Source organism: Salvelinus alpinus, chromosome 3 (assembly GCF_045679555.1).
Source record: "Salvelinus alpinus chromosome 3, SLU_Salpinus.1, whole genome shotgun sequence".
Lineage (NCBI taxonomy): Eukaryota > Metazoa > Chordata > Actinopteri > Salmoniformes > Salmonidae > Salvelinus > Salvelinus alpinus.
The window spans coordinates 39,090,466-39,112,005 of NC_092088.1; the positions used below are offsets into that span (position 1 = coordinate 39,090,466).

A 21,540-nucleotide genomic window follows, 5' to 3' on the forward strand; every position below is an offset into this window, starting at 1 on the left:
AATTCAGACGTTTTTAAAGGGCAATTTCTCACAGCAAGAATTTTGCTAGGACTGTCTGGGTGTGGTCTGAGGGGGGGGGGGGGGAACTGAAAATTAGCTTTTATTGGCAGAGAGGTTTAGAACTTTATTATTGGTCTATTAACTAATTTACTGCATGGTGATGTCACCATGGAAGGCCAAAACTCCATCCCACCAAAATAGCCTAAAATTTCAGGCAGTCGGTTCAAACAGCTCTTACACTAAAAGGGCATTATCATCATTCTCACTGTTCCACAGTATTATTCCAACTTCATAGTGTGGAAATATATATAAAACACAGACAAATCCGGTTTTTATTTGGGTAAGCAAACATACTTAATCCACATGTTTAAGGACGAAGTTAACCAAATCAGTTATTCAAAGATAAACCCCCAAAATACAGTTTTGTTTATTTACAAAACATTAAAATCATGTAAACTAAAAAAGGTACAGTAATTGATTTACACTTCAGTCTGTATGAGCTCTGTTATTACCTGGGTTGTCTAACAATATGCAAACACTTATGCAAACACTTCAAATATATTGAAATTGTATCCATGCAAAGTTTGCTTAAACTTTTTCGCAGTCCAGACAAACGAAAACACATCTGGAATTGGTAACCTTATCATGACATTTCAGACTTTACAGAAGAGCCAACAGATAGGGTAGAATTAGAGTCTTCCGGTGATTGGTGGACCAGGTACACACCAAATGTCACCTAAAAAACAATCAGAACACATTTACAGCATACTTACTGAATGGGCAAAATGGCCATTGTATCCAAAAGGGGTAATTTGGGGATAAAGGACACTGTGTACTTTGCTGTTTGCTTTCTTTGTTATTTTTCTTCTTTTCTATGTACTCTGGCTACCTCTGATCTAAGGTCAATAACACAGACCGTTGCAAATGCAGTCCACCCAGTAGTAAGTCAGATGGTGTGTCATGGGATAGGGACTTTCTGAAAAAAAAACGCTACACACCCTGGAACATATTGTCACACACTGAAATTAAAGACAAACTTCCCCGCTCTCTCTCTCAATCTCTCTCTCTGTCACACACATACACACGAGCACACTGCAGCAGTTGTTTTACACTGACCTTCCCCTTGCGATAGGCAGAGAGAGACAGAAGAGGCTCCTTGGTCTTGGCTCCTGTGCTCTGATCAACCCCGATCATCTGGCATCTGCCACACCGACCTGCCACCTTCACGTCACATCACATCACAAAGAGATGATGCAGTTATAGATTTTCATTACCATTTCAGAAATAAGTGTCACCGTTTATCATCTGCATCCTCACCTGGAAATGGGTATTTCCAATAATCAAGTGTGACCAATCATCTTCCTCAAATGGCTCCTTTCCAGAGATGACTAAATTGGCCCGAAATCGACTAATAAGCTTCTGGGTGTCAAGAGGCTGATGGTCATCAGAGGATTCCTGTCTGTCCCACAGTGGTTAGATGAACCACAAGGAACAAGAAAAAAGGATGGCTCACGTTAATAAAAAATGTATTGATCATTCAAATGTAACTGTTAACAGACATTACCTGGGGATTGTTGTGAAAAACTCCCTGCTATCAACCAATCAGCATCCAGGATTCAAACAACCCATTTTATAATGCAGAATTTAGTATGTCACAAATTTCAAATGTCCTCCACCAAGAATGAGTGAGGCCCTCAGGCAATAATAACATGTTATACAAATCGCATACATCCGGTTTGGAGCGAGCGGTCGCATTTGCATTCGCTCTGCAGGTAGTATAACTTTTCATTACATTTCATTACATTTCATTATAGTACAACGGTTTAATTTGTCCAACCTTAGCAATTTCTTCTTAGCTAGCTACATAGCCGTCTGTGTATCAAAGATAATTGCGTAATTATCGTATTTCGTCGTCTATCGTAGTCCACACTGCTATCTGCCCAGCAGCTAGCCAGCTAGCAAACGTCCACCGTCTACCCAATAGTAGTATAACTTTTCATTACATTTCATTATAGTACAACGGTCTGATTTTCATTTTCATTACAGTACAACGGTTTGATTTGTTTGATCTTAGCTAGCTACATAGCCGTCTTTGTATCAAACATAATTGTGTAGTTATTGAGGTTCGCTAGCCAGCTATTTTCGTCCTAACGTAACGCTACGTAGCCAACACTGCTAGCTAGCCAGCTTGCCACCGAATAGCAGCATTGTAGAAACGAGTGCATTACAACGGAACGACTTGATTAGTGTAGTGTTGGCTGGCTACACAGTTGTCTTTGCTATCTTTGATTTGTTTGATCTTAGCTAGCTACTTAGCTGGCTACGTAGCCGTCTTTGTATCAAGGATAATTGTGTAGTTATCGAGGTTCGCTGAGGTTCGCTAGCCAGGTATTCTCGTCCTAACGTAACGTAACGTAGTCAACCCTGCTAGCTAGCCAGCTAGCCACCGATTAGCAGCACTGTAGAAACGATTACATTACAACGGAACGACTTGATTTGTGTAGTGTTAGCTAGCTACATAGTTTTCTTTGCTATCTTTGTATCTAAGATAATTGTGTAGCTTTGAGTAATTATCGGTTAGCTAGCCAGCTATTTTCGCCTGCCGCGCTGCCGTCCTCCTACCTAGCCAACACTGCTAGCTAACACTGCTAGCTAGCCAACTTCTACCGAATAGCAGCACTGTAGAAACTTACATTACAACGGAAGGACTTGATTAGCGTAGTGTTAGCTAGTTGTCTTTGCTGTCCTTGTATCCATGATAATTGTGTAGTTTAGAGAAATTTAGAGAAATTGTCGAGGTCACCTAGCCAGCTTCACTTTCAACAACGCAGCCACTGCTAGCCAGGCTACTTCACCAGCCAGCAGTACTATATCATTTTAGTCAATTAGATCTTTTATTTTATTTATTTTTTTTGCAACGTAAGCTTAACTTTCTGAACATTCGAGTCGTGTAGCCCACTTGTCATTCTAATCTCCTTTGCTTTAGCGTAGCCTCTTCTGTAGCCTGTCAACTATGTGTCTGTCTATCCCTGTTCTCTCCTCTCTGCACAGACCATACAAACGCTTCACACTGCGTGGCCGCGCCCACCCTAACCTGGTGGTCCCAGCCCGCACGACCCACGTGGAGTTCCAGGTCTCCGGTAGCCTCTGGAACTGCCGATCCGCGGCCAACAAGGCAGAGCTCATCTCAGCCTATGCGTCCCTCCAGTCCCTCGACTTCTTGGCACTGACGGAAACATGGCTCACCACAGATAACACTGCTACTCCTACTGCTCTCTCTTCGTCTGCCCACGTGTTCTCGCACACCCCGAGAGCTTCTGGTCAGCGGGGTGGTGGCACCGGGATCCTCATCTCTCCCAAGTGGTCATTCTCTCTTTCTCCCCTTACCCATCTGTCTATCGCCTCCTTTGAATTCCATGCTGTCACAGTTACCAGCCCTTTCAAGCTTAACATCCTTATCATTTATCGCCCTCCAGGTTCCCTTGGAGAGTTCATCAATGAGCTTGATGCCTTGATAAGCTCCTTTCCTGAGGACGGCTCACCTCTCACAGTTCTGGGTGACTTTAACCTCCCCATGTCTACCTTTGACTCATTCCTCTCTGCCTCCTTCTTTCCACTCCTCTCCTCTTTTGACCTCACCCTCTCACCTTCCCCCCCTACTCACAAGGCAGGCAATACGCTTGACCTCATCTTTACTAGATGCTGTTCTTCCACTAACCTCATTGCAACTCCCCTCCAAGTCTCCGACCACTACCTTGTATCCTTTTCCCTCTCGCTCTCATCCAACACTTCCCACACTGCCCCTACTCGGATGGTATCGCGCCGTCCCAACCTTCGCTCTCTCTCCCCCGCTACTCTCTCCTCTTCCATCCTATCATCTCTTCCCTCTGCCCAAACCTTCTCCAACCTATCTCCTGATTCTGCCTCCTCAACCCTCCTCTCCTCCCTTTCTGCATCCTTTGACTCTCTATGTCCCCTATCCTCCAGGCCGGCTCGGTCCTCCCCTCCCGCTCCGTGGCTCGACGACTCATTGCGAGCTCACAGAACAGGGCTCCGGGCAGCCGAGCGGAAATGGAGGAAAACTCGCCTCCCTGCGGACCTGGCATCCTTTCACTCCCTCCTCTCTACATTTTCCTCTTCTGTCTCTGCTGCTAAAGCCACTTTCTACCACTCTAAATTCCAAGCATCTGCCTCTAACCCTAGGAAGCTCTTTGCCACCTTCTCCTCCCTCCTGAATCCTCCTCCCCCTCCCCCCCCCTCCTCCCTCTCTGCAGACGACTTCGTCAACCATTTTGAAAAGAAGGTCGACGACATCCGATCCTCGTTTGCTAAGTCAAACGACACCGCTGGTTCTGCTCACACTGCCCTACCCTGTGCTTTAACCTCTTTCTCCCCTCTCTCTCCAGATGAAATCTCGCGTCTTGTGACGGCCGGCCGCCCAACAACCTGCCCGCTTGACCCTATCCCCTCCTCTCTTCTCCAGACCATTTCCGGAGACCTTCTCCCTTACCTCACCTCGCTCATCAACTCATCCTTGACCGCTGGCTACGTCCCTTCCGTCTTCAAGAGAGCGAGAGTTGCACCCCTTCTGAAAAAACCTACACTCGATCCCTCCGATGTCAACAACTACAGACCAGTATCCCTTCTTTCTTTTCTCTCCAAAACTCTTGAACGTGCCGTCCTTGGCCAGCTCTCCTGCTATCTCTCTCAGAATGACCTTCTTGATCCAAATCAGTCAGGTTTCAAGACTAGTCACTCAACTGAGACTGCTCTTCTCTGTATCACGGAGGCGCTCCGCACTGCTAAAGCTAACTCTCTCTCCTCTGCTCTCATCCTTCTAGACCTATCGGCTGCCTTCGATACTGTGAACCATCAGATCCTCCTCTCCACCCTCTCCGAGTTGGGCATCTCCGGCGCGGCCCACGCTTGGATTGCGTCCTACCTGACAGGTCGCTCCTACCAGGTGGCGTGGCGAGAATCTGTCTCCTCACCACGCGCTCTCACCACTGGTGTCCCCCAGGGCTCTGTTCTAGGCCCTCTCCTATTCTCGCTATACACCAAGTCACTTGGCTCTGTCATAACCTCACATGGTCTCTCCTATCACTGCTATGCAGACGACACACAATTAATCTTCTCCTTTCCCCCTTCTGATGACCAGGTGGCGAATCGCATCTCTGCATGTCTGGCAGACATATCAGTGTGGATGACGGATCACCACCTCAAGCTGAACCTCGGCAAGACGGAGCTGCTCTTCCTCCCGGGGAAGGACTGCCCGTTCCATGATCTCGCCATCACGGTTGACAACTCCATTGTGTCCTCCTCCCAGAGCGCTAAGAACCTTGGCGTGATCCTGGACAACACCCTGTCGTTCTCAACTAACATCAAGGCGGTGGCCCGTTCCTGTAGGTTCATGCTCTACAACATCCGCAGAGTACGACCCTGCCTCACACAGGAAGCGGCGCAGGTCCTAATCCAGGCACTTGTCATCTCCCGTCTGGATTACTGCAACTCGCTGTTGGCTGGGCTCCCTGCCTGTGCCATCAAACCCCTACAACTCATCCAGAACGCCGCAGCCCGTCTGGTGTTCAACCTTCCCAAGTTCTCTCACGTCACCCCGCTCCTCCGCTCTCTCCACTGGCTTCCAGTTGAAGCTCGCATCCGCTACAAGACCATGGTGCTTGCCTACGGAGCTGTGAGGGGAACGGCACCTCAGTACCTTCAGGCTCTGATCAGGCCCTACACCCAAACAAGGGCTCTGCGTTCATCCACCTCTGGCCTGCTCGCCTCCCTACCACTGAGGAAGTACAGTTCCCGCTCAGCCCAGTCAAAACTGTTCGCTGCTCTGGCACCCCAATGGTGGAACAAACTCCCTCACGACGCCAGGACAGCGGAGTCAATCACCACCTTCCGGAGACACCTGAAACCCCACCTCTTCAAGGAATACCTAGGATAAAGCAATCCTTCTGCCCCCCCCCCCCCCCCCTTAAAAGATTTAGATGCACTATTGTAAAGTGGCTGTTCCACTGGATGTCATTAGGTGAATGCACCAATTTGTAAGTCGCTCTGGATAAGAGCGTCTGCTAAATGACTTAAATGTAAATGTAATGTTATACTATACCTGCTTGTGATATGTCTCTGAAGCAAATCGACACTGGCACGGTTGACTACTAGGTACTGGGCTTCATTCACCAATGAGAGGGCAGTGGATGAGACCTCTGGGGCAAGTCATTATGAGGGCAAAGAAAATTCCAACATTCATGGATACAAAATATACTGAACAAAAATATAGACGCAACAGTGTTGGTCCTATGTTTCATGAGCAGAAGAAAAAAAATCCCAGAAAAGTTCAATACTCACAAAAAGTGTATTTCTCTCATTCTGTGCACAAATTTGTTTGCATCCCTGTTAGTGAGCATTTTCCAAGATAATCCATCCACCTGACAGGTGTAGCATATCAATAAACGTATTAAATAGCATGATCATTACACAGGCGCACCTTGTGCTGGGGACAATAAAAGGCCACTCTAAAATGTGCAGTTTTGTCACATAACACAATGCCACAGATGTCTCAAGTTGAGGGAGCATGCAATTGGCATGCTGACAGGACAGCAGGAATTTCCACCAGAGCTGTTGCCAGAGAATTTAATGTTCATTTCTCTACCATAAGCCGCCTCCAACTTCGTTTTAGAGAATTTGGCAGGACTCCCAACCAGCCTCACAACCACAGACCAAGTGTAACGCCAGCCTGGACCTCCACATCTGGTTTCTTCAGCTGTGGGATCGTCTGGGGGGGGGGGTATTTCTGTATGTAATAAAGCCCTTTTGTGGGTAAAAAACTCATTCTGATTGGCTGGGCCTGGGTCCCCAGTAGGTGGGCCTACCTCCCAAGTGCGTGGCCCTACCCAGATGGTCATGCGCCATCACAATCGTCAGTCTCTCTCCCACTACTCTCTCCTCTATTATCCTATCATCTCTCCATTCTGCTAAATCCTTCTCCCTCTCTCAACATCGACAAGACGAAGCTGCTCTTCCTCCCGGGGAAGGCCTGCCTTCTCAAAGACCTCTCCGTCACGTTTGAGAACTCCACAGTGTTGCCCTTCCAGAGTGCAAATAACCTTGGCGTGACCCTGGTCAACACCCTGTCGTTCTCTGCAAACATCAAAGCAGTGACTCGCTCTTGCAGGTTCATCCTCTACAACATCCGTAGAGTACAACCATACCTCACACAGGAAGCGGCGCAGGTCCTAATCCAGGCACTTGTCATCACTTGTCTGGACTACTGGAACTCACTGTTGGCTGGGCTCTATGCTTGTGCCATCAAACCTCTGCAACTTATCCAGAACACTGCAGCCTGCCTGGTTATCAACCTTCAAGTTCTCCCAAGTCATCCCGCTGCTGCGCACACTCCACTGGCTTCCAGTTGAAGCTTGCATACACTACAAGACCATGGTGCTTGCCTACAGAGCATCAAGAGGAACTGACCCTCCCTACCTTCAGGCTATGCTCAAATCTTACACCCCAATGGGAGGGCAGCCCACTCCGTTCTGCCACCTCTGGTCTCTTGGCCCTCCCACCCCTATGGGAGGGCAGCTCCCACTCAGCCCAGTCCAAGCTCTTCTCTGTCCTGGCACTCCAATGGTGGAACCAGCTTCCCCCTGAAGCTAGGACAGCAGAGTCCCTGCCCATCTTCCGAAAGCACCTGAAACCCTACCTCTTCAAAGAGTATCTTAAATAATCCCCTCCTCACCTCGAACTGACTTTGCTGATAACTACTGTGACATGTGGTTGTCCCATCTAGCTATCTTAAGATGAATGCACTAACTAACTCGCTTTGGATGAGAGCGTCTGCTAAATGATTAAATGTCAAATGATACTCTAGTATTGCATCTTAAGTTTACCAAGGACATTTCCCTTTCACCTTTTTCATGGCCCTTTTTCATGTCGCGGCTGAAATCAGGACTTTGCCTTATCAAACGACAAGGCTGTCCAAGGAACTCTGAGAGCCATGATGCAGCTTCATCGCCACAGTCCACTGTCTCCACCCTTGGGATGGAGAGAATAAAATAACAACCATTACAACATTTCTGAATCAAGGGGAAGGTCAAATATCCTTATTTTAAATGATCTGTTATAACATCTGAATGTGACTAAAAGGTATTGAAAAAGTACTCAGTGGCAGACCAATGATTGTGGGAAAATGCGTCAAAATTAAACACGTCATTCTGATGATACATGTCTTTCAAGCCTACTCTACAAAGACATAGCTAGTAGTTTAATAAAAAAGCCAACTCACCTGTCACCACACACCATGTTTTGACACACCCTATGACTCTGGTGTGGCTCATTGTGGTTTTCCAAAGGGACACAAATAGTGTTCATTCCTGAGAGAGAAGAGGAACTCTTTTAGAACAGTTCTGAAAATGTGTTACTGAAATGTATTTGCGGGGTGCTGCTGAATAAAAATTCCTGACGTGTCACAATAAAACATTTTATAAATGTATATATACACTGCTCAAAAAAATAAAGGGAACACTAAAATAACACATCCTAGATCTGAATGAATGAAATATTCTTATTAAATACTTTCTTTACATAGTTGAATGTGCTGACAACAAAATCACACAAAACTTATCAATGGAAATCAAATTTATCAACCCATGGAGGTCTGGATTTGGAGTCACACTCAAAATTAAAGTGGAAAACCACACTACAGGCTGATCCAACTTTGATGTAATGTCCTTAGAACAAGTCAAAATGAGGCTCAGTAGTGTGTGTGGCCTCCACGTGCCTGTATGACCTCCCTACAACGCCTGGGCATGCTCCTGATGAGGTGGCGGATGGTCTCCTGAGGGATCTCCTCCCAGACCTGGACTAAAGCATCCGCCAACTCCTGGACAGTCTGTGGTGCAACGTGGCGTTGGTGGATGGAGCGAGACATGATGTCCCAGATGTGCTCAATTGGATTCAGGTCTGGGGAACGGGCGGGCCAGTCCATAGCATCAATGCCTTCCTCTTGCAGGAACTGCTGACACACTCCAGCCACATGAGGTCTAGCATTGTCTTGCATTGGGAGGAACCCAGGGCCAACCGCACCAGCATATGGTCTCACAAGGGGTCTGAGGATCTCATATCGGTACCTAATGGCAGTCAGGCTACCTCTGGCGAGCACATGGAGGGCTGTGCGGCCCCCCAAAGAAATGCCACCCCACACCATGACTGACCCACCGCCAAACCGGTCATGCTGGAGGATGTTGCAGGCAGCAGAACGTTCTCCACGGCGTCTCCAGACTCTGTCACGTCTGTCACATGTGCGTGTGAACCTGCTTTCCTCTGTGAAGAGCACAGGGCGCCAGTGGCGAATTTGCCAATCTTGGTGTTCTCTGGCAAATGCCAAACGTCCTGCACGGTGTTGGGCTGTAAGCACAACCCCCACCTGTGGACGTCGGGCCCTCATACCACCCTCATGGAGTCTGTTTCTGACCGTTTGAGCAGACACATGCACATTTGTGGCCTGCTGGAGGTCATTTTGCAGGGCTCTGGCAGTGCTCCTCCTTGCACAAAGGCGGAGGTAGCGGTCCTGCTGCTGGGTTGTTGCCCTCCTACGGCCTCCTCCACGTCTCCTGATGTACTGGCCTGTCTCCTGGTAGCGCCTCCATGCTCTGGACACTACGCTGACAGACACAGCAAACCTTCTTGCCACAGCTCGCATTGATGTGCCATCCTGGATGAGCTGCACTACCTGAGCCACTTGTGTGGGTTGTAGACTCCGTCTCATGCTACCACTAGAGTGAAAGCACCGCCAGCATTCAAAAGTGACCAAAACATCAGCCAGGAAGCATAGGAACTGAGAAGTGGTCTGTGGTCACCACCTGCAGAACCACTCCTTTATTGGGGGTGTCTTGCTAATTGCCTATAATTTCCACCTTTTGTCTATTCCATTTGCACAACAGCATGTGAAATTTATTGTCAATCAGTGTTGCTTCCTAAGTGGACAGTTTGATTTCACAGAATTGTGATTGACTTGGAGTTACATTGTGTTGTTTAAGTGTTCCCTTTATTTTTTTGAGCAGTGTATATATACACTCAGTTTATTAGGTGCACCACCCCTTTCACGAAAATGGTTCGCTCCTAGAGACAGTGAGTCACGTGGCCGTGGCCTGCTATATAAAGCAGGCAGACAGGCATAGAGGCATTCAGTTACTGTTCGCTTGAACATTAGAATAGGCTAAACGAATGACCTAAGTGACATTGAGCATGGTATGATTGTCGGTCCAGGCGTGCCGGTTCCAGTATTTCAGAAATGGCCGGCATCCTCTACTTCTCATGCACGACAGTGTCTATCTAGGGTTTACCGAGAATGGTGCGACAAACAAAAAACTTCCAGTCAGCTGCGGTCTTGTGGGCGAAAACAGCTCGTTGATGAAAGATCGAAGGAGAATGGCAAGAATTGTTCAAGCTAAGAGGTAGGCCACAAACAGGCAAATAATGGCGCAGTACAAAAGTGCTGTAATGGTGTGGGGAATGTTTTTCTGGCACACGTTAGGTGCCTCAATATCAATTGAACAACGTTTCCATGCCATGAAACATTCAGGCTGTTCTGAAGGCAAAGGGAGATCTTTGACGTTATGGTGCTATTTTGCTTCCACCGGTCCAGGGGCCATTGTTAAGGTCAACGGCATCATGAACTCTATCCAGTACCAGGACATTTTAGCCAAAAATCTGCTTGCCCTTGCCAGGAGGTTGAAACTTGGTCACAAGTGGATCTTTCAGCAAGACAATAACCCCAAGCACACATCAAAACAAAATAATAAATGGTTAATTGAACACAAAATCAACATTTTGCAATGGCCATCTCAGTCTACGGACTTCAGACCCATTGAAAACCTGTGGTTTGAATTGGAGAAGGCAGTCCATAAGCGCAGACGAAGGATACCAAGGATCTGGAAAGATTCTGTATGGACAAATGGTCTAAGATCCCTCCCAATGTGTTCTCCAATCACATAAAAAAAAAAGGCTCAGCGCTGTTATACTTGCAAGGTGAGGTATGGGAAGGTATTGAAAACAGGGGTGCCTAAAACATTATTACTTGTTAAACAAAATGTCTTTCTCTGGGCAATTGTATTAGTATAAAATAATAATTAAAAAACATTTGCATACATTTACATTTTAGCAAACCCTCTTACCCAGAGCGGCTTAAAGTAGTGAGTGCATACATTATTGATATAATATAGCTCAGATTTTAAGAATTTATTTTATAGTCTTTTTGCACATCTTTATCTAGGGTGCCACAACCTTTGGAACTGACTATATAGATGTCTGACCTGAGGCCTGCAGGAGCAGTGTGTTTGTGGGCAGGTAGATCTGTGGATGAATGAGGCATAAGCGTGGTTCTCTCTTTTGGTTCAGACACACTCTATTACCATTCACCACCATCCAGCCCCGGTCATGGAGCAGACCCAGAGCACCCACTGGCCAGTCAGTCACCTGCATAAACCCATATCACAATCAAAACACAGAAGAAGTGAGAAATCCATTGATAGTACTGCCAGGCAAACACACATATTGTAATTGTGTTCAGTTGATGAAATAGTACTTCTTACAACTAATATCCAACAATAGGTTTTTGATACTTTTATCAAATCATAATATGGGTATTTGGTGAACTATAATAATTTGCATTGTAGATTTAATGACATCCCAACAATATTAAAAGTGAAATGTGCTCAAACCTCAAACGCTGCACAGGATTTGATGGGATATATGTAAATGTTAGTCAGAGTCGGTTCCTTCTCATGGCTCTTTGCATCTTTGGTGATGGCCTTCCCTCCACGTTGGTTCACAACTGGATCTGTAGAGGCCTGCACTCTCTCATCTATGTGGTCAGGTTTACCATTGGTAAGCATGGTGAGCAGACATTGACCGGAACCTTTAGAAGAGGTGTTCGACTTCAGTCTGTCTAGTTTATCTTGGTCCACCTTTACTGGTTTCTCCACAAAGCAGTCCGCAACGAAGTTCAGGAAGTTTTGGCAGTCCTGGAAGGTTGACATGTAGCCGAAAGATACACGCACAGATCCCGTTGGACGGCCGTCTACCAGGTCTATGTTGTCTCCACAGACATGACCCGCCTCGAAGAACACAGAAGAGGACATGGCAACAGTAAATTAAGATGAAGAATAATCTTTATCGTCTTTTGCACAAACACATGTGCAATGACACTTACAATTCATTACTCACCTGTAGGTTGCTCTTCACCACTTGATTGGTGATGCCAAGGAAGAGCTGACAGGCACCTGTGTTGCAGAAGCAACCTGTCCGCACATGGATATTAAAAAGGCTAGCCAGCTTGTCCACCTAAGGAGACGAGAGAATGGAAAATGCCTTGACATTTAAATCAATCAGCAGAAACGTAAGACAAAAAAAATAATGGCATTCATAACACACTTAGGCATTGTTAATTCTGAATTGACTTCTGTGTGGATGTGTGAAATCAATAAATGCAAAATAACTCTAGGGTGCAGTAAATAAAATAAGCTAATTGGAGTGGACCTGAGAGTATCCAATCATTTGTCCATGACAGTCCATCAAGTTGAAGTTGAGGATGGCTCCCTGTGTGCTCGGGTTCTCAAACTCACTGTGGGAGTATATCTGAGCAACTGGTTGTCCGTTGCCATGGCAAAGACTAGACAGCAACATGTAGGTATAGCGTGTTAAACCAAATGTATGCAGCTGGATCTTGTCCATGCCTCCTGAAGGAGAAAAAAAATATACTGAGCTGCAATACAATAGTAGAAGGGTTTCACTGACTCATTTCAATCTCTGTAGAATATTGGTCCCCTCCTTACTGGTGTTAAAGATTTCTGTCAAATTTATGTAATGAACAACCACTCAACCATTTGAAAATGATTTAAAATTCAGAGTTCTTACTTTGATACTTAATGTAATGACAGATGATATTGATGCATTATATTGATGCATCACTTTTTGTTTCATCCATGTCTTTTAAATGATTCACATGTACATACCTGTGAGCGTGTGGAGAGAATCAAAACTATGATTTAGAGCAATGATGTCTAGGAAAGAGATGGTGCCATCTTCAAACCTTAAATCGAGAACAAAACCACAAGATGCATCACAAACAAAGAATCGCACAAAATATTTTCTCTCTAAGCCTTGCTCACTCAACTTCATAAATAACTTCAAAAATCATACTTGTTCATTTACCACGTGTATAATTACATTTCAAAGCTCATGCAATCGTTTACCGGCTAGCCATATTTGGCGCTGGCACATAATAGTTATCCTCTGCTAGGTAGGCCGCTGCTGTCCCCCCACCAAAATACGTCTTTCTTAGGAGGGCAGCTGTATCATTCCGGACCAGAAGAGCCCCTAAACCTGTGGGGAAGCCAAACATCTTATAGAAGGAGAAGGGAACAAAGTCAGCTGGGTGCTCCTGCAGATCCAGCGGAGAGCAGCTGGCAAAAGAGGCAGCATCCAGCAGGACGAACCACCGGCCCTCGCTTTCACACGCTGGGTACAGTTGCCGCGCCTGGATGCCCCTCACGTACCCCAGAGGGTATTTTCTGCCAGAGAAATTGCTCTGTGCTGGGTAACAGAAGAGGTGTGGTGTCTGGCAACTGCTGCCTTCACTCTGGGCCACATCTTTGGCTCTGGCCTCTATCTCCTCGGGGGAGACAGGTAGAGAAACTACTCCCAGTGCTGAAGTAACTCCTCTGATACCAACCACCGAGGTATGGTTATCAGTCAGATAGCAGAACTGACTGGCTGGCTCCGCAGCAGTGGGAGGCCTCCAGGGAAAGCTCTCAGCGACTAATTTGAGAGCTGCCGTACTGCCAGAGGTGAAAATCACTGAGTATTCGTCAGGAGTGGTGTTAAAATGCTGCAATATCCTGCAAGAAAATACATTTCTGTTCAGTACATGTCCTCAATAGGAGGGCATAAATTAGTGGTCACACAGTCACATTCATTAGGATGGTATAATGGTGATTAATTATTTCTGTGAAAGGAGAGGCTTACCTGTATCTGACATGCTCCACTGTGTCATGTGTCAGTCTGCTGCTGGGGTTATGGCTGTGAGGGTTGCCTAAAAACAAAAATATTTGAAGAATATATTGAAACTATTTCTCAAGCAAGAATTTTGCTAGGACTGTCAGAGTGGTATGAGTGAGGGGAAAACTTAAAACTAGCTGTTATTGGCAAAGAGGTTTGGAACTCTCTGTTATTGGTCTATTAACCAATTTAAAGCCTGGTGATGTCACCAGGCAAACCAAACACCCGCCCATGCACATAGTCTGATTTAAAGGTCCTGTGTAAATTGCATTTTCAACCAGCAACTATCAGGAGATAACATTGATGAAATGTTTTCACACTTTTACAGTGTTAGTTTCATCAGCTGTTGTACAATATGATACAAAACACAGGAAAACTTCATTTGAACTAAACTGGCCCTTGAAGATAGAGGACCCAGCAGCCTATTTAGTTGGTGTGGAGCAGCAACAGTCTCTGAGTCGGAAGTTCAGGTGCAAATCAAATCAGTCAAATGTAATTATAAAGACATCGGCAGATGTCACAAAGTGCTATACAGAAACCCAGCCTAAAACCCCAAACAGCAAGCAATGCAGATGTAGAAGCATGGTGGCTAGGAACCTAGGAAGAAACCTAGAGAGGAACCAGGCTCTGAGGGGTGTCCAAAAATAGGAGGTATTTATTTACAGTGCAGGGCAGGCAGTGATGAAGAAGACTGGATACAGTCTCTACAGTCAAGTGAACAGTTTGTACTAGGAAAAACAGTTGACAAAAATACTTGTACTTTGCAATTGGCTACTTTGCTACGTATAGGCAAAACACCTATAAACAAATCTGAGTTTGGCAGAGCTATAGCCTAGTAACAGGGAACAAAACCGGAAAAGGAAATTATTTGAGGAACAGACCCCGAACTGGAAACATAAGTGATCTATACTGTTCTGGAACAGAATAGTTCTTTTAAAAGAATGGGAACCAGTTAATAACATTATTTTTATATTCCAAGCATATTTTTTCCAGTCCCCTTACTCTGTCACTCACAAACGTATTCCAGTGCCTGTCTGCCAGCTGGAAATCTTTGCCAGAGGGTGTGCATGTGTGTGTGTAGGGTACCTGCCCCTCCCCTCTGAAGCAAGGTTACAAGCATTATTCAGAAATTAGGGAGAGATGTTTAAAAGAATGGATTAAGGAAGTTAAGGAACCTATAGTTATCACGTTTCACATTGTATTTATTAACTACAAAAAGCTAAGACGTGTTTTTAATTATAGTTCTGCTCTGCACACACAACAAGCTTGTTAGTTAGTTAGCTAGTTAACGTTTGCTCTGGTCCAACGTTAAACCAACTCGGAAGTTCAAAAACGTTCAAAGTTCTCCATAGAGGTGGCCCCTCTGTAGGCATAATTCTGTGGGCCTTATTCAGATAATGTATGTCATAACAAGATGCCCAGCACTTCAAGGCAAGCTTCCTCCATCCTCTCTTTATGTTGCATCTCACGCCCTACACTGTGTCTGGCATCATAGTGTGTGTGTTTGTATTTCATTATGATTAAACCATGCTGTTAAGACAAAATAAAATTAGCTGTTAACGACTTCCTGTACAGATTAAATCACCTACCTGCTCCATGGCAAGCTGCTCTATCAACACTGATAGGTGAAGTAATTTAATGTAGAGCTATATGTAAAAAATATATAGTTTTCAGAGGTTTAAATAGGAAGGCAGATGACCTAGGTGTGACATTATGGCCCAATCCAGCCTTTTTGCCTAAGGTTTTATCACCCGTTCACATCAATCAAGCCCTCGAGCTGGCGGCCTACTGCCCCCCTCCTTTCCAGAATGCGGAGGAGGAGCGAGCAAATCTCCTGTGTCCAGTCCGTTCCCTCAAATGCAATATGCAAGCCATGGCGCACTACAGGAAGTCAGACCAGCTGTTTCTGTGCTTTGGTGGGAAGTAAGTCCGGTGCTGCTGGGTAAATTGGACAACGGCCGACCCCCGCCATTCAGTTTATGCCCCTACACCTGTTTGTGCGGTTGGGGGGGGGGGGGGGGGGGGGGCTAACCACGGCAACGGCCTCCTGGGGGCTGGGGGGGTTGGCTGCATCGCCATCTTGGGCTGGCGAGCACCTGTTTTAGGCTAGTGGTAGGGCCAAGGGCATGTGTAGGACTGGGCCGAGTTAGAGCGGCAAGGTTGACGTGCATCAGGCCTCCCTCTGCCCCGACTCTGTGATGCCTGGTTTCTGGGCTGTGCGTTCCAGAGCGGTGTAGCCTGACTCAGCTGTTTTGTACATTTGATGGCACGCTCAGCCATGGGGCTGAAAAGCAGTATGGGGACCACTGGGAGCTATCTCAGCATCCTCCTGGAGTCATCGGACATTGGGGCTTGGGCGAACCAGACCTGGCGACGAGTCACAACCACGGTGGACATCAGTCTGCCTAGCTCTCTAGTCATGATTACAAATGCTCGAAGAGATACATCATTCAGGCTGCAGAGATCCAGGTCTGCTATGAATTCATCCACCTTAGGCATATTGTCCAGCCCATATTGTTTTGTGTCGCCCATGGCAGGTAGCATCCTACTATCCTTGCCGTGGTGGGCGAGAGCCCGCGGGTTGGCCCAGCATCTCTGAAGCTCCGTAAGAAAAGCGGGTGAAGGTGGCCCCCCGAACAGTGTAGCTGCCGGGGCCTTCTTAAAGAACGGGTTAGCTGCAGGGGCTGTGGCTTGAAGGTCATCAAGCTCTAGCCTAGCTAAGGCCGCACGCAGGACATCGCATAGTGAGGCAAAGCTTTCTTTTGACTCAGTTTGATCAGAGCCTTGGAATGACTACTCTAACCCATCTTTAGCATTGAGACTGAATGCATCTACAACACTGGTTGTCCCCTTTCCTTCACAATGTTGGGCATGTCATCATCCTGGACACTAAAGTGCCGGTTGGATGCCTGAGTGGAGAGCAGGTCATCATCACGGCTATCTGAGTCCTCTGTTGCGTCCCCCATGCTGGAGGGAGTGCTAGAGAGCCCGACTCAAGGAATGCAAAATCGTTTTTTTCTGCTCTATCTCAGAGGATAAGGAATCGACCTTCCAAGTGAGGCTCTTATTTTTTCACCTTTTTCACCTATTATATTACTTAAATCATTAACTAATATAAGAGTAACCGGGGACTGTATTACAACAGCTACCACAATATACAGTAAAAGGTAGAGAGCTACAATAATCTGGCGGGAGTTGTACAGCCCCCGCAAAATAATTTTAGGTGAGCCTAGCTATGACTCCAGGGCTGGAGCAGGAGAGATATGTTTAAACGTAAGCTTATTTATGTGAAACACGCACGAATGGCCGTCGTTTGGTAAGCCAAGCTGACAACACACAGTGGAGTTGGCAGACTAGCATGTCAGTAATACCTGGGGAGAGGGATGCCTAGGGAAGGCAATGCGAATCTCACGTCTTATAGCTGGCTAGGCTAACAACCTTCCAAGACGCGGTTATCTAGGGAAGTGACCCATTTGAGTTTTAAATAGTCGAAGGACGACTAGTGCCCGGTGGCCTCGATAACGAGCATAGCAATGGAGGATATCTTGACAAGGTTAGCACCGGAGTACAGTGGACAACACACACATACAAACTAGCTGGTGGGCTAAGTCAGCACAACACGAGAAAGCCCGATACCCTCTGATAAAAGGGATAGGTAGGGGGAGAGCTGTCAAACAGCATCGGAGGGCAAATTTCGCGCTCTGACACACAGGTCACAGGCCGTTGGTGACAGACTGACAATACACACAACTCGAAAAGAGTTTACCTACCGGGACCTGGGAAGATGCAATCTGAGCAGCGGAGCAGTCAACTTGTGCAGTCAACTACAGCTCCGCTGACTTTGCGAGAATAAATAAGAGACAGTGCATGGTAGCGCATGGTCTGCCGTTTTATATGAACACTGGGGCATGTCCTCCCATGCTGTCAGGTCACTGGTGTGACTTTGTTGTTATAACTCGACCTGCGTGGAACGTGAGGGATATAAGCCATACTGTCAACCATACTGACGGTCTGAAAGGTATGTAGTAGAACTGGTCGGAGCAGTGGAATGGAATGAAAAATAATTATGGTTCTGTTCGGAACTAAACTAGTGGAATATAATTTGTTACCCCAACAAGTAGCTCTCCATGAATAAGGAGAATGGGGATCCTAAAAGGACTTGCCCTGACCTGGCATACACCTTGACATGCAATGGCCAATACATTACTTGTTAATAAAAACAAGAGCATAATTTACATAAATAGTCCAAAAATGTATTTAGCAATCCCAGATTTCCCCTTTAATCAAATGACTTTTCACACGTAACAATTCAGCACATTATATCAGTTGTAGCTAATTATATTTGGTATGTGAGGAAATACTCACCATATACATTCGTGCAGATATCCTGATAGAATTCTCTCACCAATGACTCAGGATATAGTGTTGTTCCAGCATGATCCAGGTATGTAATGCCTGTCAAAAAGTTGGTTTTGAAATTAGAGACTCTCGGCAAATAGTTTTTATCTGGATATACCCTGCTGAAAAAAACTGTTCTAAAAAACAAGCTGGTCAGTGCTGGTATGATGCCGGTCAAGCTGGTCTGACCAGCATGGTCTAGCTCGTTTAGCTGGTGACCAGCCTTTGCTGTGTTTTGGACACTGGTGACCAGCCTTCACTGTGTTTTGGACACATACCAGTTTATGCTGGTGATGCTGGTATACCAACATGGTCTTGCTGGTTTTGCTGGTGACCAGCCTTTGCTGTATTTTGGACACATACCAGCTTATGCTGGTGATGCTGGTAAACAAGCTGGTCTATGATGGTCTAGCTGGTCAATCTGGTCTGACCACACCCATCATTATCATATTCCTCAGCATTCTCTATTGCGGTTTCATTTTTAGAATTGTTTGTTTCAATATCTTTTTTGTTTGTTGTGTTTGTGCATGTACATTGAGTGATTCATTAATATTATGCTACACAAAGATACATCACAGAACTGTGGGAAAGCAGTGTTTGGCAGGTGAGGGTGAAGGACACTGTCTACAGGTGTCCTAGCTAGCTAATTACCGGTGGGTGTCGACCCCGCCTCCCGCCTGTGTACTGGGGTCCTAGCTAGCTAGTACACGGTGTCTTTCGACCCCAGCCTTTCCGAGAACCTGCCCTCGGTGTAACGTTAACAGAACTCCGGGAAAGCAGTGCTCGGCAGGTGGGGGCAAAGAACACTTTCTCCCGGTGTCCTGGATAGATAACTACCGGTGTCGCCTCCGGCCTGTGTATCGGAGTCGTAGCTTAAACATTGACCAAAAGAACACCCACATGCAGGAACACCCTGAATTGCAGGCCCCAAGCACACCCTTCTCGTTTTTTCAGCAGGGTAATCACTTATGTGCATCTAATAACAACACTTGCACTACTAGTGGTAAGCACAGGTATTGTCATAAGAACACAACAACATATTATGGAGGACCAAACCTACTGTAATTATAATGAAATTAATTAATAAATACATGCACACATAAATAGATAAATTAATTAATAAATCCACACATAATTTAAAAAATTAGCAAGGAAATACAAAAACACTGACTAAAATGAATATTCTCTACATATCTGTACGTATTCAATTATTTATCTAATTGTTCAAACTTTAATAAATTGTATTAATTTATATATTTTTTGTATTTCTTCCTCCAATACCACAATGAGGAGGTTTCAATCAAACTTCTGTGGGTGGTATCTAACACACCATTGGTTGATCAATGTCACAGCAAGTGGGTGGGTATAATTTGTGGAACATTCCAACAGGAATCTGTTCCAAAAACTTTGTAAAGTACAAGGTTGCCAACAAATAAGGCATACAAAATAGCATGATCAATTCGCCTAGATAACTAGCTGCCGAATAGGCATCAATTCACCACATAGCTTATTCTTAATAATTGTCCATAGGCTACCAGAGACATTTTTCTGAATAAACGTGGTGAGTGATAACTTAAGGAAATAGCCCACTCCCTACCCGGTATCTTATTCGGCCGCTATACAACTTTGTATGCATTGTTTGTTGGCAACCTTGTTATTTACGAAGTTTTTGGACTAGATTCCTGTTGGTACGTTCCACAAATTATACCCATCCACAGCACGTTGCTAGACTGCTTTTGCACCACCTATGTGAAGCTAGCCACAATAGCCACGAAAGTAGAATTGGAGGATTGCCTTCAAAATTGAAACTGACCCAAACAGATACAAATAGTGGGATCATGCCACATTTGAAATGGATAATAATTAAACGTTTGGAATGTTGTTATATAAGTTCAACAAAATACAATAATTTGTTAATTTGAAATTGCACTGTGGATGTATTAGACTTTAGAATTGTATTGGGGGCATACTGTATGCATTGTACAGCCTTGTCTATGGATCTTGGGTCCATGAAATGTTCACAACTGTGAAGAGTTAACACACATATTAGTGTCGTAGCTCTTATGGCAGGACTTTGACACCATTGTGAAATGAGCCACATTAGCTCACAGTCAACCTACTGTGTATTGAACGTTCATATTGCAATGTACAGCTTTACCTATGGATCTTGGCTCCATGAAATGAGGTATCAGCCTACTCGGTGACACCCACAGAATACAGCTGTTTAGAGCTTACACAGCAGCATATAATAGACTTCATCTCCAATGTCCCCCCAAAAAAGTGACATATCATATTGATACATAGCTATATGAGCTACACATAATTTTTTGGGGGATGCTAATGTGAAACAAAACTTTGAATACGTTCTGTCATACTTAAACGCAGCCCAGGCAAATGTAATCGCTTAACACACCGTGGCGTTGATCAACCAATGGTGTGTTATATACCACCCACAAATTTGTTTGCTTGACACCCCCGCATTATCATATTGGAGGAAGAAATACATAAATAAATAAATAAATAATATAAATGAATAAAATGAAAGAAAGTGGGATTAATTATTTAAATCGTGAATATATTTTGTTTCTTCTTTTCGTGTGCATTTATTTATGTATTAATATATGCATTTATCTATGGCAGATTTGGTCCTGCATAACATATACAGTAGGCAGACCTATGTTACAATGTTACATCACCGGTTTGCATTGAACCAGCTTAAGTTAACATAAACCCCACGCAAAAAGTAGCTCACTGTACCTTTAATCCTTGAGAACTCCCGTTCTATCACGTATTGGAATACATTCTTATAGCCGTAATGATTCCACACTTCCTCGAAGCTCTCAAACGTGCACAGTTGATTACAATTCAACGATTCCTTCTCCATGGCCTCATGCAGTGGCATTTTCGCGTCTTGCACATGTCGAATGGCAGAGTTGACAAAGTTCTAAATCCACACTGCATCTCTGACAGACAGTGACAGTCTGTTTTAGTAGTAGTCAGTTGTATCGAAACGATTTACCTCGCATTCCCATGACAAGACGACTGAGATAATTATAGATCTGTTACTGAGAATGC

At 45.2% G+C, this 21,540-nt stretch overlaps 1 protein-coding gene across 2 annotated transcripts; it reads right to left on the bottom strand.

The window, feature by feature from the left end:
* Positions 1-314: 314 nt before the first annotated feature.
* Positions 315-21,492, bottom strand: mocos (molybdenum cofactor sulfurase). 2 transcript variants are annotated; one of them, XM_071392771.1, is made up of 15 exons: positions 21,223-21,492; positions 18,433-18,522; positions 14,035-14,101; positions 13,263-13,907; positions 13,023-13,099; positions 12,547-12,746; positions 12,235-12,351; positions 11,730-12,125; positions 11,322-11,484; positions 8,294-8,381; positions 7,919-8,043; positions 6,119-6,215; positions 1,318-1,459; positions 1,117-1,221; positions 315-736 (listed from the first exon to the last, which is right to left on the bottom strand). In XM_071392771.1, the coding sequence occupies exons 1-15, from the start codon at positions 21,365-21,367 to the stop codon at positions 644-646; spliced, it is 2,550 nt and encodes an 849-aa protein (XP_071248872.1). In that variant the 5' UTR covers positions 21,368-21,492; the 3' UTR covers positions 315-643. The 2 variants fall into 2 exon arrangements, 1 of the variants encoding a protein (XP_071248872.1); XR_011674142.1 differs by lacking the exon at positions 315-736 and having other exon boundaries at positions 1,318-1,455.
* Between the last annotated feature and the right edge of the window lie 48 nt (positions 21,493-21,540).

Bases quoted from the DNA above. Each gene is read 5' to 3' on its own strand.
- mocos (XM_071392771.1), bottom strand. From the start codon at position 21,367: ATGCCACTGCATGAGGCCATGGAGAAGGAATCGTTGAATTGTAATCAA. The intron at 13,100-13,262 runs GTAAACGATTGC...TCTCGATTTAAG, and splicing joins GCGCCAAATATGGCTAGCCG to GTTTGAAGATGGCACCATCT. The intron at 12,352-12,546 runs GTCCACTCCAAT...TCGTCTCCTTAG, and splicing joins AAATGATTGGATACTCTCAG to GTGGACAAGCTGGCTAGCCT.